This window comes from Peromyscus eremicus, chromosome 3, assembly GCF_949786415.1.
Source record: "Peromyscus eremicus chromosome 3, PerEre_H2_v1, whole genome shotgun sequence".
Taxonomy (NCBI): domain Eukaryota; kingdom Metazoa; phylum Chordata; class Mammalia; order Rodentia; family Cricetidae; genus Peromyscus; species Peromyscus eremicus.
Window position 1 is genome coordinate 132,863,726 of NC_081418.1, and position 25,296 is coordinate 132,889,021.

The window sequence follows — 25,296 nt, forward strand, 5'->3', positions numbered from 1 at the left end:
GACTAGGTCCTCAGGAACAAATAACATCTACAGTTAGGGCTCATATTCACAGAATTAGCATGAGCAGGACCAGGCTGCACTGTGTAGCACCCTTACCCCACCTACCCAGTCCAGCTTCTTACCTCGAAGGTTTCGGATAAAGTCTTCTAGCATCATCTTCCGGTCGGGCTTGATGTTGGGGCTGTACATGTCGGTGTTGAGAAGGATGATGGCAAAGGCCAGGATGAAGATAGTGTCTGGGTTGTGGAACTGTTGCACCACCTCGGGGTTGCACATGCAGTAGCGCTGGCTGTGGGGGTATGGGGCAGGACCATGAGCTCCGCAGCCCCAGCTCTTGAAGGGTCTGGGTACCAGGGAGATCACTGGCTGTCCATCCCCCAATACCCACCTCCTGTATGTGCTTAGTAAAATGGGCTGGCATCCATTGGGAGGGTCCCAGGTGACCCCAGCTTGGAGGACTCACTAAAGGAATCTGATCCTTTTTCTTCCAGCCCACCTTCCCACCTATACCAAAAAGGGCTTCACCCAACTCAGTGTCTTTGAGCCCAGAATCATGGCAGCTGTTCTTCACCACCTCTGTTCCCCAGGAGTCAGGGGTGTTTGGGGGATCAGGGAGAGGAGCTGGGAAAGGTCTCTCACCTGAAAGCCTCTATGAGTCGCTCTACTTTCTGGGCCTCCCCTTGCACGCGGATGTGAGCTTGAAACTTCCTCAGGGCCTCGTCCAGCTCCATGTTGGAAAAGTCCATTTCATCTACCACGCAGCTGAGGGCAAGCAGGAGGGGGTTGTGAGTAAGGCCAGCCCCCTTCAACTCCTCTGGAGCTGAGGGGTGAGGTGAAGCCACACTGGAGGGGTGGGGGGACCTGGCTTGCTTCTGGTCTGGAGGGGGACTCTTAGAGCTTTGCATATCCCTCTGGGGTCTACTCCGAATAACCCAGGAGGACAGCTTTTTCCTGCCATCTGTCATCTGCAGCAGCCCCGGGAGGCAAGCTATTGGCTGCTGTCTCTGTCCCACAGACGAATACCTGCGGCCTAGAGTGATGAGCTGTTGCGGAATATTTGTTTAACTAGGCAAAGATGTGTTGCATTTGTTTAACTGTATAAAGATGTGTTGCATTTGTTTAACTGTATAAAGATGTGTTGCATTTGTTTAATTATATGAAGATGTGTTGCTGTTTTACTTTGCCTGCCTAAGGCACTTGATTGGTCTAATAAGACGCTGAATGGCCAATTGAAAGGAAGGAGGTACAGACAGACCATCCGGGCAGGGAGAATAAGTAGTAGTAGGAATTTAGGCTTAGAGAGAAAGAAAAGAAGAAGAAGAAAAAAGGAGACATGAGGAGACAGAGAGAGACAGAGGGAGAGAGGAGGAGACAGAGAGAGACAGAGGGAGAGAGTGAGACCTCAGGGAGATGCCAGGGGCCAGTCAGCCAGACAGACATGGAGAAAGCAGGAAACCAGGACATATACACGAAAGAAAGGTAAAAAGTCCCAAGGCAAAATGTAGATGAATAGAAACAGGTTAAATCAAGTTATAAGAGCTAGTGGGACAAGCATAAACTAAAGGCTGAACTTTTATAATTAATAATAAGTCTCCATGTCTTTATTTGGGAGCTGGTTGGCAGCCCAAAGAAAATGCCAACTACAATAAGCTGGTGCCCAGCACCACCAAGGGTAGTGGAAGGCTGAACTCAGGCCTTTCTGGTCTGGATCCAAGTTCTCACTGAGCCCCATAGGATCTGAGGGTCAAACAACACTTATGAATGGGATGAGCCAGGCATGGTGGCACATGCTTATAGTCCTAGCTACTTAGAATGTTGAAGCAGAAGGATTGTGTGGGTAACATAATGATCCTACCTCAAAAAAAAAAAAAAATGGAGTAGAGATAAATGTTATGTAGCCATATGTCCTATCAAGACTGATTAGGAGTGCCTTTCTCCCCACTGGGGTCTCCAAGTGGGTGAGCCTTTCCAGAACCCCCCTTTTCTTAGGTTGCCCGGAAAGGATAAAACCTGCACAGAGTGTTCTCCCTGTTCGAACAACCCCCTCACTTCCTTTTTGGGTGTTCTATTCCCAGGGTCTTGGGTGGGGTGGCAGGAATCTGGACATAGTCATGCTGCAGATCTGATCCTTCCAACATCAGACCTTCCTGGCAAGAGAAGTTTACCATAATACGGCTGGCATGTGCCATAGGCTCTCAGAGCTGACATCTGTCATCTCTGTCACATGCCCCATCCCAGCTACCTCCCTATTGGCTCCTTCACAGCCTTGTTGTCTCCTCAGTTCTCCTGGCTGACCTCATCACAGCCCAATGTGGGCACAAGTCACCTTGCCCTTCATGGGTCCCCTCATCTAGCTCAGCACCCAGCACGCCCAACAAGGGCTTACCAGACACCCACAGAGTGGCTAGCTGAGGTGTAGACAGCTCTGAGCAGCACCCACCTCTCCCATGACCTCAGAGGACCAAGAGACCCCCCTGCCCCACTTCTATTGTCATTTGTCAGGCGAAAGCAAAGAGAGGTACCATAAAACAGTGATCTGGGCACAGAGGTGTGTGGACTCGGCCATCCCTATAAGAGGGGAGTAGGAAGAAAGGTCAGCCCCCAGAAAGTGCTAAGAAGCGGGGAGGGTTGAGAGGGAGCAGGACCCTTTCTCTTTCCTCTTCCTCCCCTGGGTAAAGTCATAGCCCTCCTCAGCTGAGTTCACTGGGCTCTCTCAGGCTTCTCTCAAGTTTGTCTGCGTAGGTTCGTGGATAGGGCAGGAAGAGCGTGGAGGCAAGAAGTTTGCTAAGCCTGAAAATCAGTCTGGGACTAAGAAGGCTGCCTGGGTGCCAGATCCTCCAAGTCCACCCAGGTAGAGAGCCCTCTGACCGCTCAGTGGCTTCTGTTGCTTCTGCTCTGTACTTTCCTCAGCTTGGTGTGAGCTGTGAGGGAGCACCACGGGGTCAGCATCTGTGGGTGCCCACGGCTCAGCCCAGGCAGGAGCCAGGCATCAAGCCACGCAGTTCTGCTGCCCTGGAGAAGGAGACGGCCTGTGGGACAGGGGACACAAAGGCAGAGAGACAGAGCTGGTGCAATAAGGGTGCAGAACCCAAGGCAGAGATGAGAGGAGACAGAGCTTGTGTGGTAGAGCACTGTCGCCAGAGTCACAAAGAAGGGAGCTGGGGAAGGCCAACAGAGAACAGCAGTTAGAGACAAAGAAGGAAAGAGGCGTGATTGGAGAAGAGAGGAGAGAACAAGAGGAAAAAAGACAAGAGAAGGAAGGGGTAGACAGAGGAGGGCAGAGAGGAAGAGACAGGAAAAGTCGGGTAGAGATGATGTTGGGTGAGGAAGACTCCGTGTGTTCAGTAAGGAGCTTGAGCATGCAGGGGCAGAGGGTGAACACACCATGTCCTCTCACCCCAGAGTGGGAGCCTTACAAAGTCAAGGAAGAGGGCTGTGGGCTCAGCTGGGCCAACACTAACTAAAGGTCCTGGCTCCTCCAAGGCGCAGGCTGGCCCCTGGCCCCAATGGGCTGATATCTGGCTTCCCAGGCTTGGCCCATTAGTCCCTCTATCCTCCTCCTCTCCTCCCTCCCTCCCTCTCCTGAACACTCCCTTCCCTTTTTGTGTCTCTTCAAAGCCCCTCTCCATGTTTCTCTGCCTGCAGAGCTCTGATCCTAGGTCTCTCTCCTAGTTGGTGGACATGGGTCCTGGAGGCTGGGCTCTATGGGGGAGGCAGGAAAGAAAGTAGCGTCTGGGGCGGGGATGGGATCTGCCCAGCCAAGCACAATGGCCTAGTTTTTAGTCCTCTGCTCAGGTGACATGCAGCCTGCTGGCTCACCGGTTCAGTGGCTCGGGACTGTGGCTAAGAGCTCCAGTAATGAGCCAAGAGTCTGAGACCGGGAGCAGTTCAGGAGAAGCAGTCAGGTGAAACACAAGACAGGGTGGGAGGGCAGCCATGGACCCAGAGCGCCTCTCATTCAGCATCTTCTAGCCTGTTCTGAGAGCCCTGAGCTGGGATGGAGAAGGTGTTAGCTAAAAGGTGGCTCTCTGGACCCCGTCCAGATCCAGTGAGTTAGAACATTTGGAAGCTGGCCTAGGAATCTGCATTCTTTATCAGCTGAGTGATGCTGAAAATGTGGAAATCAGGGGCTGAGCTGAAGCAAAGGGTAGGAGGAAGCTCAGCCCATTCATTGGCAGCTTTCGAAATGTGAGTCTAGCCATCACCAAGCCCCAGGGAGCAGCCTGTGGGGGAGGGGTTCTTTTGTCCTCCCAGGCTATCAGGGCTACTCTGTGCGGAGTAGCAAGGGACAGAGGGCTGGAATTATGGATAGATGTGGCATCCCCCCCCCCCGCCTCCCTGGGATGCACCTTGGGGCATCAGAGGCTTTTTATTTTTATTTTTATTTTTTTATGTGCATGAGTATTTTGCCTGCATGTAAGGGCAACATATTTATGCAATCCCCTCAGGAGCCAGAAGAGGGCATCAGATTCCCCTGGAGCTGGAGTTACAGGCAGTTGTGAGCTGCCCCGTGGATGCTGGGAACTGAACCCAGATCCTCTGCAAGAACAGTCAGTGCTTTGAAGTACGGCATCCCTGTTCAATAGCAGGTGCAATCCCAGAACTCTGACATCCTGGAGAGAAATCCTAGTGTCTTCTGGCTACAAAGCCCCAGCTGGAAGGTAAAAGAATGGGCTGAGCCACTCCTCCATAACAGCAAGCCACTTCTTATACGGCTATGGGTTAACCAAGGCCAACTCCTAGGACCTGCTCCACCCCCATCTCAACTCTGATATTCCCTAAGCAGGACACAGAAGCCGAGTGAGCTCACAGCCACCTGTGAAGGTACCACAGACTCCCCCAACAGTGGCAGACAAGGATGTAGCTCTCTGGCTGGCTTGGAAGTCATCTCTCTGTGACTCTCAGTGGCCATTCCGCCTTCTACTCAGAGAGCCATTATTTGCTTTCCTGGTGGGGTCTGTGTCCTCCTGGGGAAGATGACTGGTGGCAGACTGTGCTGTCTCGCAGCAGCGTGCTCCAGTAGACAGTCATCTTCAGGACTGTCACCTGTGACCCTAACAACATGTGTTCCTTCAGTAGGGATTTTAGCTGGCATCTCTACATCCGTTACTCTCCTCATTTTCTTTCTCCATATTTCTGTTTTGCAGCATCTGCTAGTGCTGAAAACCCCCCTTCCCATCCTTCTCTGTCACCTGGAATCACTAAAGGGAGCAAACTGTTGCTCAGTTTACCAAGAGCGGGTAACCTCCCCTCTCATCGCTAGTGTCCCAGCAGTCTCCTTGGGGCTTCTCATCTCTCAGTTTTACACACAGCGTCCCCTGGGCCACCTAGCTGCCTGCCTCACACTGCGCTGTCACCACTCTGAAAGCAGGCTTTCCTGTCTTGGTTCTGGGAAGCCTCTTTCTGCTGGGGCTTCCCCGTGTGCACATGGGGCTGCACGACTCCAAACGTAAGTCCGGAGGCTCCCTCTGGACCCTTGCTTACCGAGGGCTTGTTACATGTTCAGTGTGAGACATTTCCCATAATCCCGTGTGCTTGAGCACCTGGGTCCCACCTGGTGGTACTATTTTGGAGGTTATGGGACCTTTGGGGATCAGGACTTAGCTGGCAGACGTAAGCCCCCAGCAACCTGTTTCTGGTTCTCTCATCACTTCCTGATTCCCTCCCTGCCCTGCCCCCGGAAGTGAGGAGATGTTGTCTCCCACGCTGCTGCTGTGGATGGGCCGGCCCCAGCCACTGTGCCTTCCTAGCTTTGATGGGTTGCACCCCAGAAACCAGGAACTAAAGTAAACTCTTCCTTAAGTTACTTCCGTCAAGTATTTTTTTTTTCCGAGACAGGGTCCCTCTGTGTAGCTTTGGAGACCAGGCTAGCCTCGAACTCACAGAGCTCCTCCTGCCTCTGCCTCCCGAGTGCTGGGATTAAAGGCGTGCGCCAACACCGCCTGGCTCCGTCAAGTATTTTGTTAAGTGATGAGAAAAATATCTAATCTAGTATCTTACTAAGTATGCGACAAGCCTATCATCTGGATTTTTATGCGATATAAACTATTATCTGCTGTTTTTGTAACATGCTCATAGAAGACTGGCCCTGCCTGGGGACTGCACAGACCTCACTCGGGAACACCTCCCAGGCAAGCCTTGGCTGCTTTCCCCCCTCTCCATTCTTCCTTGCTTCTCAGTGTTTGGTGCTAGTGGGGTTTTCCCTGAGGGGTTCTGTCTCCTCCAGATCCACAGTAGGGGTCTGAGAGGTGCCTTAGAGGACATTTGGACACAGTTATACAGACAGTATCCATGGCTATGATTGTCAAAGGTGTCAGGGAGGCTGGATGGCTTCCTTCCACTTCAGAGCCCACCTGGCACATACCCCACAGGAGAGTCCACATCCCCGGTTTCTTCTTTTCCCTTTCCTAGGCCTTCCCAGAGCTCTGGGAGTGCCTGGCTGCTTGGCTTGCTTTCAACACATGCACTAAATGTCTCCTAAGTACAAGGCTGGACCAAGGACCTGTTGTGAGTGGCTAGCAATACAAACAGCCTCTGTTCTGAGGTGAGGTGCTGGCTAGTTTGATGTCGACCGGACATGAGCTAGGGTCATTTGGAAGGAAGGAACCTCAGTTGAGGAAATGCCTCCACCAGATTAGCCTGTGGGCAAGCCTGTGATGCATTTTCTTGATGGACGATTGATGTGGGAGGGACAAGCTCACTGTGTGTGGTGCCATCCCTGGACTGGTAAACCTGTTGCTATAAGAAAGCAGACTGAGCAAGCCACGAGGAGCAAAGCCAATAAGTAGTAGCACTCTTCCATGCTTCTGCACCAGCTTCTGCCTCCAGGTTCTGACCCTGTTTGAGTTCCTGCCCTGACTTCTCAGTGACGGACTGTATGAATAACTGTAAGCTGAAATAAGCCCTTTCCTCCACAAGTTACTTTTTTTGGCTATGGTTTTGTATTGCTGTGTCCATAAAGACCTCTTAGGGGACACACAATTTCAGTTGATATCTGAAAAATGAACTGCATTGTTGTGGAGAAGAAGGTAGGCTGAGGAGGCTGATGCATAGACCAAGGTCCGGTGGTAGACAAGAACTCCAAGGACCTAGAAAAGGTTGGATCTGCAATGTAGAGAGGAAGGGAGCCCAGAGGACACAGAGGCTTGGGACAGATAGGACCTTGACCTGCCAGAGATTTGCCAGCCATGAGGATTCTAGAGTTTATCCTGAACACAGTAAGAAACAGCAGCAGGGTAGAAGCAGTGGAGTGATATGATCCAGTTTTCTTGAAGATTACGCTGGTTGCTGAGGGAGAAGAAATAAAAGAGAGGGAGCAGTGAATAAGAGGGGGGCAGAAAGCCCAGTCAAGATGCTCCTGCAGGGGTCCAAGCCAGATGCGTTGGGGCTGAGTCTGGGTCATAGCAGGGGAGGGTGAATGCAGGGTGCAGGGTTGGAGATACAGCTCAGAGGAGTCTGGAACTGAAGGATGGAGGGGAAATGGGAGCTATGAAGAAGAGTGGCCCCATGGTGAGTCCTACAGCTCATTGTGAGCTTGGGCCTGTACTTAAGGTGAGCATGAGGCTTTAACTTGGGATGCTAAGTGTGAGAGGTTGTGTTGAGTTGCTATTTCTCCTTTACTAACTTCTCTCTCTCTCTCTCTCTCTCTCTCTCTCTCTCTCTCTCTCTCTCTCTCTCTCTCCAGAACCACAGCCTTACACACACTGGGTAACAACTCTACCCCACAGTCCCATGTACCATTACTAAGACCCAATGTGTGTCTCTTTGAGTTTCCAGATGAAAGCCCTTGTGCTGATGCCTCCCTGCTCTTCACTCCCTCCCTTTGTCTCTGCTTTTGTTTGGAGCCAAACTTCAAGAAGACACCCCTCCCTGTTCACGCCATCTTGTGTCCTCACTTCTCTTCATGCTCCAGTCCAGTGTATGCTGTCAGCACTCCATCAACCATCTCTTGTCAAGGCCACCACGGGTCACCACATCACCAGGTTCAACAGACTCTAGTTGTCATCCCAACAGCTATGGGGAGCACTGCCTCTCCCCGGGGTGACCCCTTTCTCTTTCTAGACACTCCTCTTCTACTTGACCTCTGACTTAGAGGTGGCCCCCAGGCCTTCCTCCCTGTCTTAAAACACTTCCTCAGGTGGCCTCACTGGTTCCAGTGGCTCTAACTGCTACCGTAGCTGAGAGTTCACCAGGGCTGTCTTTCACTCAGGCCCCTTATGGCTGGGTCTCCATGGCTTATTGCCATGGTTTGTAAAAAGTCAGCGGTAGTGTTACCAAGCTGGGGGCAAGTGCATCACCATCGCTTCCATATATCGCCGGAGCTTGAGTGGCACTTATTTTTTTTTTTTTTTTCTGGTTGAGTCATCTGTGGGCTGAACGTCCTTATTGGGTGACATTCGTGAGACTGTAGGATGTGCCAACTTCTCTCACATAGATGCCAGGTTGTGCATCTTTGTCTACCTGATACTTAACAGTTTGACTTGTTTAAGTAAGGATCTGACAATGTCTAGTTGGATCAATTCTGCAGATGAGCTGTCTGTAGGTGCAGTGTACGCCTCCATTTAAAACTGAAAACATGTGCACATGTATCAGGAAATATCTACTCCAATGCAATGAGCCCAGGACACAAGCACAGTTATATGCAAGGACGAGTGTCCTTAATTCTCGCCCACTCAGGAGGCCACTCACGGTGATATAGCTCTCTGCTCTCCTCCCACACCTGCCACAGGCTCTGGGAACTGCCCATTTCCCTCCCCGCTACAGCCAGGGCTGTGGCTATGGGTTTGGTTCTTTCTTACCCTCTGCCTTCAAATTATCTTTGAGAACCATCCTTCCAGGATGCTTGCCTGATCTTCACTGGCTCCCCTGCTTGCTTTGCTTCAGAGCCTTTCACATCCATCCCGTGCATGAAGGTCAAGTTTCTGGCAAAGTTAGTAGACCCTTAGCAACCCCCCGCCCCCATCTTCCCCCCTCCTCCTGGCTCCCTCCTGCAGTCTTGCTTTTATGCCACCTAATCCCAACCTTGAAGGTCTGCTGGTCTCCCCAACTTCCATGGTTCTCTGTCTACGCCAGCAATTCCTTGCATGGTCAGAACACGCTGTTGCTTCTCAGATCTGCTTTGGGATAGGCCAACTAGTCTCACCTTTGCTTCCCTAGAGTATATATGAGTCCAGTAACTTTTGTAGGGTGAGTGAATGAGTGAATGAGAGACTGGTTGAATGAAACGGGACTCTGTGCTGTTGAAGGTCAGCTGGAGAAGAAACTCAAGAGCCCTTGGAAACTCTACCCAGGGGCTTAGGATCACTCAGTCTCCTTTGCCAAGATTGTCTGGAATTGACCCCAGACCTCTGCCAGGGACATGTCCTGGAGGGCTGCAGATGCTGGGCGGTGAAGCAGCATGGGTCACACACACTGCTTCCTCCTTCCATCCAGGGTGTGTGGACATGGACGGCTTTCAGGAGAGTCTGTCTGAACCTGCCTAAGAGGGCTGTGGATGATCAGCCAGTGAATCGGGGGTGGAGGTGGGAAGAGAGGGTTTACGTGGGCTTCCTCCTTTTCTGCAGGTCTAGAGGGGCTGGGCTGGGGTGGGGGCTGCAACAAACACCTGAGGAGGGCTGGGAAGCAGAGGTCCAGCTGCGTCTGTGTCTGTATGAACAGGTAGACTCTTGCATCAAATTGCTTGTTAGCACTGATCTGCTCACCCAATCAATTTGTGTTGCGGGGAAATGAAGCATCCTACACAACTGTGATCCAAATGAATTGCGTCATCTCGGGATTTTTTTTTTTTTTCTTCTTCTTTTTAAAGGCGAACAAGACAGTGTCTGGCAGACAAAGGAACTGGTTGGGAGCTGAAAATAGGTAATAGCAACAGCAGGGATCTTTTAATTGGTCTGAAGTGATGGTAAAGATATTGTCAGTGAGGTCCAGCTGAGGCCTGGAAAAGAGCAAGTAGCTGTGCTTCAGGGGAAAGGGCCCTGGGATGCAGGAACCCCACTTTTATTCTGCAGTGCTTGGCTTACACAATTTAATTAAAAATATCCTCATCCGCTGGAGGGTTATTTTTTCTAGTCAGAACTCATAACATGCTTTGGAAAGGTTAAGGACTTTTAGGAAGTAAACGGGGCCAGGGAAGCAGAATGAGAGGACGCTGACTCAGGGGGACCTTCCAGTGTTTCTGTGATGATACTGGGGCACAAAAAGTCTTCTTTGAGGCCACCTCCAAAGGGACGCCTGCCAGGCACATCCTGAGGACCCAGGCATCAAGAGTACTCAGCAGTAACTACCCAGACAAATTAGAAGTCATTGTGGATGCCAGAAGACATTTTTGTCTTGCTGGACTTGGTGGCCTCCTGGTGGGTAGGGGTCATGAAAGCCAAGCATATCTAGAACCCCCTGGTGCCCTTACTGACCCCGGATTACTGGGCCCCACCCCAGAGTTTCTTATTCAGTGGCCTGGAGCAGAGACAATTTGCGTCACCAGTAAGCTTCCAGGTGATGCTGATGTTGTCAGTCGGGACACCACACTTTGAGAGGTAAGACCAGGCTGCAACAATGTGGGGCATGGGAAGAGGTCAAGCTTTTGGGTTTGAGTCTTGTTTCTGCTATGCAGCAGCCTGGCTTAGGCTCCTGTATGTCTCACTCACTCCCCTCCAAAAGGGACACAATGCCTATCATGTCTTCTGGGCAGGGCTGGTATGCGCTTTAAGAGGACGCTACACACATAGGTCCTGGTACAGCAGGATTAGTAGGTAGTGGCTTTCATTGTTTCTGGAGATCAAGCCCGTGTTGACATGCTAGGCAAGTGAGTGGATTCAAAGTCCCTTTTAGCTGAGGTGTTGGCAATGCCCCTTCCTATACCAGCAGCCAGTGTCCAAACGATACCACCAGCCAGCTTTCTTGCAAGTGCTTTTAAATGCACACCATGCAGAGGAGATCGGACCTAGTGCAGACCTTTTGAGACTTGGGCATCACATGCTCGGCCCTGCTCTTTCCCAGATGAGAAGATTAGGGCATAGCAAATGAAGAGAGTAAAAGGATGGAGGTGAACCTGATTCTGCTCAATTTCCCTACCACCGGCCAGTGGACAAGCCATTTCTTCTCTCTGGATCCCTGTTCTACCTAGGCAAAGTGAGAGGACTGAGCTATAGCTGAGCACCCATAGGGCCTTCCAGTGCTGAGATTCAGAAGCAGAAACTGACAAGAACCATGAATGCAGCAGATCACGATTCTCACGGGGTGGGGCACAGACATGGGTGTGTTGTGGCATTATGGGCTCATTCTGTCCGGCTGCAGATCTCAGCCATCTATGAGCTGTGTGGTTGAGGGGAAGCTCCCTAACCTCTCTGTTTCTTGGTTCCTGCATTATTAGAAATGAGCACTCCCATAGCTGCCACTGAGGTGGAATAAGTAAGGCCTTGCATGGGAGATTCCTGGAGCTGTGTCCACGTGCGGGCACATCCTGGATGCTGAAACAGTGGGTGATCTTTATTGTGCTTCCCTGATACTTCTCTAAGGATCCTCAGGGCAAGCTGACTCCCTGGAAGTCCCTCCTAGAAGTCTCACAGGAGAGTGGTTGGTTGGAGCCTACAAATGAATGTTCCCCGGGGCATGAGAATGACCCCTCCAGAGCTGGGGCCCTGAGAGACCAGGAAGGGGGCAGGAGTTAGAAATGCCCATTTGTGTAAAATCCCAATGTATATGCCAGAGGGCGCCTTGAGCCTGGATATGTTCACCCTATCTTTGGGGTCCCTAAAGTCTCCAGTTCAGGGAGTAAGGGAATCCTCAGCTTTCATGATTATTTACTATTCAAGAGAGTCCTGATCCATGTCAGGGATGGAGTGGGGTGCCTAGAGAGGTGGAAGTTCAAAGCTGTAATCTGAAAAGATATCACTGGTTTTCCTTTTCTCATGGTGCCAGAACTTGAACATGCTAAGCTAAGTGCCTTACCTTTAGGTTTATGTCACCCCAAGACAGCACTTTTAAAAGAGACGCCCCTTTGCTCCTCTGGATGGTAGCAGAGAACTTTTGAAAGCCATGGAAATAGCACTGAGTCTTCTTCTGACCTGGTTCTTTCTCTCCCCCATCTAGCGGAGGGGAGAGAAGGGTCTACCTGGGCCCCAGCCTCACCTTCCTCTCCTCAAGGGAATTCCTCAGGCATAAGGTCTGCTCTGAAATCACACACAATGCAGTGGACAAGATGTTCTCAAAAGATTTCTTGCTAGCCAGAAAGAAAGGCCACAGCCTTCCAGACTGTTGGATATGACAATCTGTCTTCATTTCAAAATGTCCCCAGAAGAACAAGTCTGTTATACTCCGGCCAACACATGCTGGTGGAAATGAAGTCATGAAAACCTGACTCCAACATCAAATGCTAATTAATGTGTCCCGGAACTTCATAAAGGACCGAGAAGACTAGTAGAAGGAAGGAACATGCCAGAAATTTCCGGCTGGCGGCTTAACCCTACAGCTGCCCTTCGAGCATTTCCCCTGAAATGATAGACATGGGTGTCCTCCCCATGCATGTGATTCACATCGGAAAGAATCATGTACGCCAGAAGAGAGACTGCTCACAGCTGTCCCGGAACGTTCTCCCATCCGCCGGCCTTCAAACCCGCTGAAGCGAACACTTTAGGAAGGAAATAGAGCAGAGCTAAATTCCCAGCCATGTGAAAACTCTGTGTGTGTGTGTGTGTGTGTGTGTGTGTGTGTGTGTGTGTGTGTGTCAGGGGAAACTAGCCCCAGAGGATCCCAATACTGCCTGGCTCCTACGTATGCCTGGACTTGCAAGGTGTCTCTTCTATACATTCAGAAGGATGTCTTCAGGATACAGGGCAGTCCCCAGAAGGAGGCACTCCCTCCCTGTCCTTCTCATCCCTCCCTGGCAAATCCTAGCATGTTCTCATCCAGTGAGCAGACCTGATATCAAACCAGAACAGGCACATTCAAGCTTTTCTGCACTGAAGAAGCAGCAGAGAGGTTCCAATGCCTCTCAGTTTTAGGTAGGAGAAATAAAAATGGAAACAGCTAACATTTATAGAAATCTTCCTGAGTCTTACGCAGTTCAGCACGTCAACCTTTGCTTGAAAGGATGTGATTTGCTGGGTGGTGGTGGTGCATGCCTTTAATCCTAGCACTCTGCAGGCAGAGGCAAGAAGATCTCTGCTGTGGGATGTTCTGTATGGCAAATGTGTTGCTCTGATTGGTCAATAAATAAAACACTGATTGGCCAGTAGTCAGGCAGGAGGAAGTATAGGCGGGACAAGGAGGAGAATAAAGCTGGGAAGTGGAAGGCTGAGTCAGAGACACTGTCAGCCGCCACAATGACAAACAGCATGTGAAGATGCTGGTAAGCCACAAGCCACGTTGCAAGGTATAGATTTATAGAAATGGATTAATTTAAGATGTAAGAACAGTTAGCAAGAAGCCCGGTATGGCCATACATTTTGTAAGCAATATAAGTCTCTGTGTTTACTTGGTTGGGTCTGAGTGGCTGTGGGACTGGCAGGTGAGAGAGATTTGCCCTGACTGTGGGCCAGGCAGGAAAACTCTAGCTACAGATCTCTGTGAATTCAAGGCCAACCTGGTCTACAAGGTGAGTTCCAGGATAGCCAGGGCTACACAGAGAAACCCTGTCTTGAGAAAAAAATGCAATTCAGTAGATACTATGACTTTTATGTAACAAGATGGACATAAAAACAAACAGCCAACAACTTAGAGTGGGCATGGCCCTTTGATACCTTTTATTCTTATCTGATTATAAGCCTAGTAGAAGTGATTCTATACAGGTAACTTATCTTGCACTGTGACCAAATACCTGACCAGAAGTAATTTAAGGCAGGAAGGATTTATTTTGGCTTGCAGTTAGAGGGAACACAGTTCCATTATGGTAGGGAATGGTAGTGGGCAGGTTGGTGGTAATGGGAGCATCAGGCATCTTATTCACATCTTAGTGGATCAGGAAGCCGAGAGCTTGGGCTGGAACCAGGACCTGGCTGTAACCAACTAGTTCTGCCCTTAGAGCCCTGGGTCTTCCAACTAGGCTCCAGATCCAAGAGGTTCCACAATCTTCCAAAATAGCACGGTGAGCTGGGAATCAATCGCGTGTTCAAACTCGTAAGCCTGCAGGAGACACTTGACATTCAGACCATCGTGCCCCACCTCTAGCCTCCATTAGGTGCCTTTTCAAAATGCTAAATGCATTCAGTATAACCCATAGTTATACTGAAAAGTCACCATAGTCTTATGGTTCCACAACACTGTTCAAAACTCCAAATTCCCAGATCTCTTCTGAGATTCAAGACAGCCTCTTAATTGTGAACCCCTGTAAGATCCAAAGACAAATTTCGTATTTCTGGTATTAAATGGTACTGAGTAAAATGGAGTTTCAAAGTGGAGGAATAGGAGGATGGCAAGGAAGGATCGGACCAAAGCAAGACTGAATCTCAACAAGGCAGATACCAACCCTTGGACCTTCACATCTCACATCCAGGGCTCATGGTGATGTCACGACTGTTGTATTTGCAGTGAAGTCATAAGAATGCCATACTCTAATGCTATATTGCCTCGAAACCAGAATCCATTACTTCTGAATTCAGTCTCACACAAAACTTTAGAATCTGTATAGGATGGATGTTTTGACAGAATGTAACACGAATGGCTTCTAGTCCAGGTCCCAACAGGGTCCTTGATCACAGCCCCAGGATCTGGACCTCTGTTGTCTGTGCTTCAATCAGTATTTTGTTCTTCCAGACTCTAACTGTAACATCTCACAAGGCTCTACTTATAGCCTTCTAAGCCTTCTCTAGCCTACAGCTCCAAACTCTTCCATATTCTTTCTTTAACTAGGTCTTAAGACCCAATAACCACCAAGTCAGAGCAATGGCATCACTTCTCAGTACCAATTTGTTATATTGACTATTTTTCTCATTGCTGTGATCAAACACCCTACAGGAAACAACCCAAATGAGAATGTATTTAGTCTCGTTCATGGTTTGAGGGGATATGGTTCAGCACGGCTGGGAAAGCTTGGTCAGGAAGCTTGAAGGTGGTGGGAGTGTCAGGGAATTTGCTTACAACTCAGCAGACCACAAGGCAGAGAGATTGGGTCGGAACCAGGCTGGGCTTTATAATCATCTACCCTCCCTGCCCTGGCCTTGTATCTGCCAACCGGGCAGATAACAAAAGGTTCGACAACCTTTAAAGACACCACCGGCAACGGGGGTTCAGGTAGATGAGCGTGTGACACCTCGCATTCAAACCACACCACATTCCTTTTGCAATGCGTCTTCTGTGAAAATGAGACCAGTGCACGGAGACAACCACCAGCTCCCAAGAACAGCAAGCACCACACTCTGGAATCAAGGCCCGTCATGGTATGCTCGGACTTGGGTAAGCATTTGAGACAGCTTCTGCTCTGGTTCTCTAGCCTTTTTTTGTTTTTCCTCATGGGTCTGACTGTTGCCTCTAACACAATTTCCCTCTGAGAGTCATTCCGCCTCCATCTTCCCTCCTGCTGCTGCTTCTCAGGGAGCTCTGCGCCTTGGCATGTCTCAGTCTCCAAGGGCATGGGAGGTTTATGTCCTTTTGTCTGGCAAACAGCTATGGATGGAATATGGATGTGACTTGCAGAATGCCTTCAGGTGGGGGCAGGGGAGCCGTAGAGCACCCCAGCCAAGCCTTCCCAGCCTGGGCAAAGCAGCATCAGACAGCTGTCACTACCTGCGCTCCATCCAGGTAGGTGGCTAGGGTGGCAGGGAGAGAGACCAATGCCCCCAGTGTCCTGGCTCTTGATGGTGACACCTGGCTCTCTTTATTTCCCCACGTCCTCCTGGCTTTTTTGCAGGAAGAGACAGCTCTGTCTCAGGCACAAACTAAGGAGTTAGGAACTTGGGGCATAGGGCTCTGTTCTGTGGGGCTGAGTGTGGCAGAGTTCGGACCCTGGGGTTCTGTGCTGCAGAATAAAGCGTGGGACATAAGATATTTGTGGGGGTGGCATCATGCTTCTGCTCTGTACTCCACTTTTCTCCCCATACCCAGGACGCCAACAGGAAAGCCCTGGTCTTCTTATTGCCTTTTCACATTCCTCTCTCATCCCTCCCTATCAATGTCCAGGTATGTAAGTTCCTTGAGCCCACAAGCCCATGCTTGCTCCCACATACAAATACAGAATGCCTAGTCCAGGTCCATTCTAAACACAGACTAGGCATTCAGTGTTTGTTGAGTGAATAATAATAGTCATCTTGTTCTTCCCTGAAGCCCCAGCACTGCCCTCAAGCCCAGGGGCAGCTCTGAGACTCTCTGGCAGGATAATAAAGCATGCTCTCCGCATTTAGAGCAGATGATTCTCTGTTTCAAACCAGTTACCGACCAGTAAATGCACCAAGGAATGGGAAAGATGACAGATTTCACAGGTCTCAGAGGGACTTGTGAGACCATGCAGCCCAAATTCCTCATCTCACAGATAAGGAAACAGGACTTAAGCAAACACATTTCCCATGCTACTTAGCACCCAGGAGCAGAGACAGCCGAATCTTAAAATCTACCCATCAGCTACCTCTCAGTAGAAATGCTAACTGATATGGGTCCAGCTCAAGCACGGGTACCTCAGATGCCAGATTAATTCCTAGCCTGGCTTTCTCCATCACAGGCCATAGCAGCAGGCCCAGGTCTGAAGCTCTTACCACCCAGTGACTCACCCAATCCCTACCATGCCAGGTCTCCTGGGAAGGGTGACAATTAGTTTTCACTGCATTGCTCAGCACAAAACCTGTGTCCTGTCTGCTCCAGATCAAATGTGGGCTTGGTACTAGAATGCTGGCCCAGTCACATGGGATGGGCGTGGCGGAAGAAGACAGGCATAAGGGGAGCAGGGTCACTCTTGTCCCTGCCCCCCAGAGGACAGAGACAAATCAGAGTCACCTGGGAGTGTGGGTCAGCTGGTCAGAAGGAACTTAGTGGAAAGGAAAGAGACAGAATGCCAAAGATAGGACATGGGGTGGGGAGGGTGGAGAATGTGGTCTTTCTCCTCCTTCTTTATTGTTTCCTGGGTATCATTTCAGGGCATGCCACCCACAAGGGCTGGCAGGAGAGGGAAAGGAGGAGCTGAAGGAGGAGAAGGAAAGAGAGTAAATGGGAATGGCTGGAGTTTATCAGTTCTCACTACTCTTTTTAGTGTGCAGTCTCAGGCCTTGGCTCCAGTTTCCAGAGAGGCAGGGGGAGGGCATTAGTTCTGCCTAACCAATGCCATCCAGGGAGGCTGAGGTCCTTCAGACGGGGCTCAGCCCTTGCTGCCCTACCTGCGTTGAGATGGCACTCCCCCGTCCACCATCAGTGACTTCAGAGTGTGCAAGGAGCTGCCGTCTGGGTCTCTGAGTTCTCCCAGACCATGAGGTGTGCCAGGATGCCCAGCCTCATCCTCAGGGAGCAACTGGTCCACCTGCATAGCCAAATCCCCCATCCTCTCACAGGGTGGGACACAGAGAGCTATGCCATGTCTACTTTGCAAGAGTACCATGGCTGCTCCATGAACAGAATCATCCCTCCAGCACTGGCCAGAATCGCTCACAGTGACTCTTGGCCCTCTCTCTGTAGCCCTTACAGGAACAAGAACAAGGAGGACAGGCTTTCCCAGGGGCCTGGAGTAGAATTTAGGGACCATCTTCACCTTTCCCAGGGAAGAGGAGGCTCCAGGGTTCTGTTCTTCAGCGGAAGGAGTGCCACCCCTGTCCTCCAGAGATGGAGCTGCTGAGCAGTGCAAAGCCCGGCCTAGCTAAGGCATTCCCCATCGCCCTCACCCCAGCCATTTACTGCAGTTTGAGGCATAGGCTCTTTGGTGGCGATTTTGTTGGTTAATTCATGTTTATGGACTCTTAGTATTTCCCTGTTTTAAGAACACTCATTACAGCCCCGTTTTCTCCATGTTTTGCCTCTACCAATATGAAAATGAGCCTTGGCATGGGGGGTGTCCCGGGGCTGCTGGGACAGGTGCAGAGAGAAGAAGGTAGGCTGAGGGGTTGTCCCCCAGAAATGGGCCTGAGTTGCCCAATTAATTAATTATTATTTATCTCTCCCTCCCTGCTCCTTTTTCTCATGCCCCAGGGTGTCCCCGGAGCATCCAAAGGCTCCAGGCTCATCCTACCACCAAATGAATAACTGCACTGAGCGCCCCTCGGCTGGCTATAGGAATCTGGCTATAGCAAGGATTCCCACCTCCCAAGAAATAATGAGAATGGTTGGGTCCAGGGCACATATGTATCACGGGCACTCACTCCAGCACGTCGCGGTTGAACGGCTTCTTGCTATTTCCCAGGAACTCTCCTATCATCTGGCGGCTGAGGCCTTTCCGCTGGAGGAGAAAGTGGGCCACACCGATGGGGGTGTCAGGGATGAAGCCACGTGAGATCAGGAACTGGATGCCCTTGTCCGGGTTTCTGTAGAGGGGTTGGAGTGGGGAGGAGAGAGGAAGCCAAGCCTGTTTGGGACCGTCCTGACCCCTACAAACCCCGGGAAATCTACCAGGGCTCCCCACTGGAGCAGCTGTCACCTGCACATCACAGGGGAGGGGGAGGTCTGGGCCTTGGAGCAAGAAGAGGTCTGACCAACAAGAGCCCAGAGCAAGCAGAGAGGATCCCCTCTCTGTTCCTGCCCTAAGGCTCTGGGCAGCCCCAAAAGCCCCCAGGTGGGCTGAGGAGGCACTTCCTCCAGCCTGCACCTCAGCTGCTCCTGGAGCTGGAGCTCACTGGCTCTGAGGACATAAATAAGCACTGGAAACCTTTCCTCAAATGTTTGACATTTTCAGGACATCAAGCCCGTGACTGCTTTCCCAGCAATTCATTTGTATTGTGTTTTGCAAAGGTACCAGCCCGCATCTAGGGGGAGGGAATCAAACTGGTTCTTCACTAGGGATAGTCTGGGGATCACAGCTTGAAGGATGAGAGTATCTGATGTCATGTGCGCGCAGAAGGATATGGGGTCATGATGGTGTGTTATGGTGGGGCTGCGCTCACCAGATGGCAGCCTGATCTACAAAAAGGTGGATGGCTCTGGTCTCACCTAGGTTTACCTCTTGCTAGCGGTTGAAGTGTGCAACTTTCCTCCCTCCTGTGAGCCTGTTTGCTATTCTGTGAAATAGGAGGATGGTCCCTATCTCCAGATACCATTGGGAGGATTGCAGGTGAGCTACCAGGCTGACCTGGAGCATCCTGAGGCCAGGGGCCGTGTCTCACTCATCTGTCTGGTACAGGCCTGGGACGCAATAAATAATAGTTGTATGAATAAATGAGTTCAGGAAAGGATTCATGCTCTGGGCTGGGAGCTACAAGGGAATGGATGGGAGAGGGTTAATGAGTGTCTCATGGACTTTATGTCTCACAGGGAGGGAGGTGTCTACTTGCTCTGTGTCACCTGGCGTGTGTTCCTGTTGCACAGTCTTATTTGGGTCTCTGACATACGGCAGTCATAAATCTCTCTCCTTCCATTCCCTAATTCCTTTTCTATCCCCACTTGGTTCTCTGTACTTCCTTCCTGTCTATCTCTCCTCTTACCTACCCTTCTATCTCATTAAAATTATTTTAAGATAAATTGTTATTGTGGGGAGAGGGAATGGCCTTCACAGGAGGTCAGAGGACAGCTCTGGGGAGTCCCCTTTCTCCTTCTATCTTTCTGGTTGTTCTGGGGAACAGAACTCAGGTTGCCAGGCTTGCACAGAAGCCACCTTTCCCAACAGAGCCCTCTCAGCAGGGACTCCATGTCATTTTTACACGGTCTTCCCTCTCTCCACCATGTCCTCATTTTGTGATCCCCGTGAAATAACACCGTTTTCCTAACTTCATTTTTATCCTCAATGATTCCTGCTCGGTCTTCATATTGCCTGTGTTCAACTCTGTATTTTCCCACTTTCCAAACCACCACTTCATCTTAAAAAAAAAAAAAAATATTGTGAAAAACCTATGCTCGATGTGTTGGTCATCAGGGAAAATAAAATGTGTACTTCTTAGACGTTCCCTGGGAGCTCGGGCGAGGGGTATCATCAGGCCAGGCACAAACTGCTTGGGAAGACCCTGGGAAGGTGCTGTCAGGACTGGGTAGCTGCAGGTTCCCTCTTGGTCCCTCCCTCCAGTTCTTCCCAGGAATCCAGGCTCACTCACATGTTGAAGAGGTTGAGGCCGATGCGGTACAGCCGCTTGCGCAAGGTGTCCGTGGAGAGCGTGGGGGACCTGCAGCTGGCTGGGTTCTCGCAGTGGTAGCGCGGCAAGCTTAGGATCACCGCCTGCAGGGCCTCCTTCGAGGCAGCGGCCGAAACCTCTGAGCCAGATTTGGCGGACTTGGTGGATGCGCTGCTGCTGCTCAACTGCTCAGAGTTGTCGCCTGCCTCCGCCCCTTTCCCTGTCTGCCCCGTCTCTTCCGCTTCCTCCTCTGCCTCCACCGCCACCGCCTCCTCAACCACGGCCTCGGCAACCACTGGTCCATGTGCGTCCTGGGCGCGACTCTCCGCCGCATCTGAGTTCTCACCCGGGGGTTCCGCCTGTTCCGAGGCTGGGGCTTCCGAGATCTCCTGAGCCGCGGCATCCCCCTGCTCGGTTGTTTGGCCGGCCTCTGGCTCAGCTGTGGCCTGGTTGGTCTGTGTGCCCAGACAGTTGGCCACAGACAGGGCGGTGGAGGAGGAAACAGAGATGTTCTGGTTAGCGATCTGCACTGTGACATCCCTGAAGGCCATCATGAGGGTACCGCTGTGACCCTGTGGCAGGCCACCGGCCTCATCTCCAGACCCTGGGCCACTCTCGGGCTCCCGCGCCTCGGCCTCTAGACCTGCCTGTCCCGCACTCGGGTGCAGGGCCTGGTGGAGCTGGTACGCGCCACTCTCCTGCAGTGAGCACATGGTCTTGAGGCTCCAGGTGCTGAGGGCGTCGTCGATGGACTTGGCCAGGGACTGCACTTGCTCGGTGAAGGAGTCCTCTAGCTCGGTGAGCGAGCCTGCGAAGGTGGGTGGCAGGGAGGGCGAGCGCCCCAGCGGCAGCCCCAGGAGCCCGCAGCCCTCCAGGAGCGCCTTCTCCGCCACCAGGCTCTCGGCTGTGGGCGCCCGCACTTTGCGCAGCGAGATCCGCCGGGGAAGGCGGCTTTCCAGGAGCGAGTTACGGATCTTCTCAAAGTTCTTGCTGAGCTGGTACTGGCGGAAAGCGGTTTGGATGGTGCACGCGGCGCGTCGGGATACCAGGTGGCCCCCGTATTTGTGTTCTAGCATTTCAATCTGCAGCAGGGACAGAGAGAAGGGCTCAGTTAGGGAGGGTGGAGGTAGCATGGATTACATCAGTACAGCCCACCACTGGACCCAGGTTCTGGGTCTCCAGTGCACAAGGTAGTTTTACTGGGAGCCCACATTCAAAGACCCCAGACCAGACATGCCTGATATGCCAAGTCCTTGGCAAGACTCCTAGAGGCAAGATGGAGGATTACACTCAAACTCGTGATGCCCCTGTGGCAGTGAACAGAGATGTTGGGATGCAAGTCCCATTTAGCTAATTTCTTGATTATTAAAGAACTCTTACGTCGGAGACGCATGCTGAAGTATTTATGAGTAAAATACATATCTCGAATTTGTATCGAAATACAGTAAAATGTACTAGTTAGCATGATATTAATATTAATAAGACATTAATAAAGATGGTTGGAGCTTGGTGATGGCTGTATGGGGGTTTATTACACTATTGTTTCTGCCTTGTTGCACAATTAAAAATAATTAAAAATGAAAAATTAAACAATGATGCTTATTAAGATCAATCAATCAAACAAACAAAACTCTCAGCGCCCACTTCGCTGCCCTGGGGTGCTTCTGTTTCCCCGAGAGCACCCACAGCTTGGCGTCTGGGTTGGACCGTCTTTGCATGAGCAGTCCCCAGTCCAGATTTGGGCACATGGGAAGTGGTCCATAAATGTGAACATAATGAGATGGACAAAGGTCCAAGAGTAAGCTCCCCTGCAGGGACCATGCTTCAAATCACCTTTGTATCCCTAGGAGCTGTGCAGCAAGGGCCAAGCTTGGTTAGGGCTCCGCCTGAACAGAGCTCCCAGCATCCCTGTGTTTTGCCTCATTCTTCAGCTCTGCCCTTCACCTCTGATTCCCCCTGACCCACCTTAGGTTGCTATGATTCTTGCTTTCTCTACTTTACCAAAACTTCTCAAGAAAGGACTAGGGAGACACCCCTCAACCCAAGTGACTGACCATTTAACCACGCCCCTTGGAGGGCTTTGAATTTAACCAAAGGGTCAGGCTAAAACTAAGGTGATCGACTTAATTAGTATTGTAGACTCCTAGGTAAGTCCCTTGAATCCTTTGGGAGTGAATGTGTGTACCTTGACTCTGAAATTATACCCTCCACTCATCCTTGCCCTCCACTTACACCCTATCCTTCCGTAACTAAAAATCTGGATGAGTGGACTGAGGGTCACCACAGCACTGACTTTCCACAATCACCGGGGAATCCGGATGGGGGCGGGGAGCACAGGTAGATTTGTTATCCATGAAGCAGATGGAAAGGCAAGTCCATCCCTCAATACAGCATTGTAACCTGCTTCCTGACAGACTCAGCCCACCAAAGGCCATGTGTGAGATTGGCTGGGACAGGCTCTAAGCATCAGGAGGAAGCACTACAGTGCCATCAGATCCATGTGTTACAGGGGAGTCTTCAAGGTGATGTTAAAAAGCATACCAGGATGGGCTTGGAGATGTAGCTCAGGGGCAGAGGCTTGCCTAATCTGTGTAAGGCCGTGGCTTTCATCTCCAATGCAGCTTTAAAAAGAATCATACCAAGTATGTTGTCTATCAAATTACCAAACAATGAGCAGCTTAAAATAACACGTTTATTTTCTCAGGTTTTTTACATCAATAGTCTGGACACAGTTCAACTGGGTTTCCTGTGTAGGGCAGTACCTTTGGGGGACTTTCCCACCTGGGGCAAGGCTGCATCTCTGTTCTAAGCCTCAGTGGACATGCTAGAGTTCAGCACCGAGAACCCATGAAGCCATGATCTTCTTTTCTGCCTAGTATGATGTCTGCAAGAGCAGGAACAGATTCCCCTGGGGCAGTGAGCCAGGTTTCTTAGAGGTACATGAGGAGCTACGTAGAGAAACCAAGTAGCTACCCTCCAACTTTGTGGTAGGAAGAGTTCCAAGATGGTCCCAATGAGTCCTGATCCTGCTGTACTTATCCTATATAATTCTCTCCCTTTGAATTTGAGCTGGCCTAATTAATGTGATAGACATTATTCCTGTGAGTTTCCAGTATATTAGAAACATATTTCAGATCAACTGTCAGATAACAAAAGGGAAATCGTCCTTGTTGTGGAATATTTAACTATGTACAGATGTGTTACATTTATTTGTTTATGCTGTGGAATATTACTTTAGCTGTGTAAAGGTATGTTACATTTGCTTCTGCTGCATTTGTTTAATGCTGTAAGGAAGTGTTACATTTGTTTAATTATGTAAAGATGTGTTGCATTTGTTTCACCTTGCCTGCCTGAGGCACTTGATTGGTCTAATAAAAAGCTGAACAGCCAATAGCTAGGCAGAAGAGGGATAGGCAGGGATGCTTGGCAGAGAGAATAAATAGGAGAGAAGAAAGAAGAGGGAGGAAAGAACTAGAAGAAGAGAAAGGAGAAGAGAACAAGGGAGAAAGAGAGGGACATGCCCAGAGCCAGAACCCAGGCAGCAGACAGACAGACAGACACCGGAGAAAGTAGAAAAGTAAGACATACAGAAAGAAAGGTTAAAAGCCCCGAGGCAAAAGGTAAATAAAGAGAAACAGGTTAATTTAAGTTAAAAGAGCTAGACAGAATGAGCCTAAGCTAGGCTGAGCATGCATAACTAATAAGAAGTCTCCATGTCATGATTTGGGAGCTGGTTGGTGGCCCCAAAGCAAAAGCCTAGTGCATGTCCTGGTGGGTCTGATGCAACTAGGTAAACCTTTTCAAATAAGACAAAACCTAAGGTGGATAATTTCCTGTGTGCCCCAAAGGAAGAAACTGCTATGTTATGGAGAGTTAGATGAAAACACCGCCTTTACCCCCATTTTTTAAATCCCTTCTCAAGGACCATGATGAACTCACTCAAGGCCCAGACTTTGTATCTTTTTCCCACTGGTCCATTTCTATTTCATAGAGAAATCAACACCCAAGAGCATCTTGGCAGGTGATAAGATTCCATAAGCAACTGAAAGAAGATACAGAAACCCATTACCTAAGACAGTTCCAAATGGTAAAGAATCTATCTGCTTTGTATGGTATTGTATTGGTTAGTTTTTTGTCAACTTGACACAATCTTGGGTCATCCAGGAAGATAAAACCTTAATTGAGAAAATGTCTCCATCAGCTTGGCCTGTAGGCAAGTATTTAGGTATTAATATTAATTGCATTATTAATAAGTATTAATATTCTTAATTAATGATTGATTTGGGAGGGTCCAGCCCAGTGTGATAGTGCCACACCCCTGAGTATATGGTCCTGAATTGTGTAAGAAATCAGGCTGAACAAACCATGAAAAAGAAAGCCAGGAAGCAGCATTCTCCCATGGCCTCTGTTTTCGTTCCTGCCTCTAGGTTCCTGCCTTGGCTTCTCTCAGTGATGGACTGTGACCTCTAAGCCAAAGAAACCCCCTTTTCCCAAGCTGCCTTTCGCCACGATGCTTATCACAGCAACAGGAAGCAAACTAGGGTAGTTATCATCACACTCAGAGGCAGAAGACTGGCCAAGATGACTCCAGGAGGGTGCATCTTCAAGCTCATCTTCAGTCTATACTGTTTGAAGAAATGAAAATTTAGATTCCTGTTCCTGTCTTACCAAGTCCTTCCTACACTTTAATCCTCTCTGTTCAAATCTGAAGTGTCTCCTAGTGGCTTGTACTTTGAATGTTTGTCCCCCAGCTTATAGTATTGTGTTTTGTTTTGTTTTGTTTTGTTTTGTTTTTGAGAGGGTGGAGAGTGTAGAGCCTTTTAAGGAGGTGAGCATCTACCTGGTGGAAATAGTAAATAAAAACAGGCTGTAGCCAGTCCTTCCTCCTGCCATGCTCTGTTTTTTAATGAAGTGAACAGCCCCCACCACTACGAGCTGAGATGCTATACTATGCTTTCTCTGCAAGTATGGACAAACCCTCTCAACCTGGGAACCAAAATACATCTTTTTAAAAATCGTTTCTCTTAGGTATTGTGGTTACAAAAACACAAAATTAACTGGTACAAAAGAAACCTGATGCCCCAGAAGAGGTTCTTAGGCCTTTGGAACTGGTTTGTAGGAAGAATTTGGAAGA

At 50.0% G+C, this 25,296-nt stretch overlaps 1 protein-coding gene across 3 annotated transcripts in view; it reads right to left on the reverse strand.

The window, feature by feature from the left end:
* Iqsec3 (IQ motif and Sec7 domain ArfGEF 3) overlaps nucleotides 1-25,296 on the reverse strand; it is a 96,027-nt gene that overhangs the window by 16,276 nt on the left and 54,455 nt on the right. For 2 of the 3 annotated variants that reach the window (XM_059256876.1, XM_059256877.1), the window contains exons 4-7: nucleotides 20,145-21,244; nucleotides 18,267-18,428; nucleotides 640-762; nucleotides 123-289 (exon numbers count right to left, since the gene is read on the reverse strand). In XM_059256876.1, coding sequence (XP_059112859.1) covers nucleotides 123-289; nucleotides 640-762; nucleotides 18,267-18,428; nucleotides 20,145-21,244 — 1,552 coding nt within the window. Of the gene's footprint in view, nucleotides 1-122; nucleotides 290-639; nucleotides 763-18,266; nucleotides 18,429-20,144; nucleotides 21,245-25,296 lie in introns of those variants that run through there. The other variant, XM_059256878.1, reaches the window with a different exon arrangement.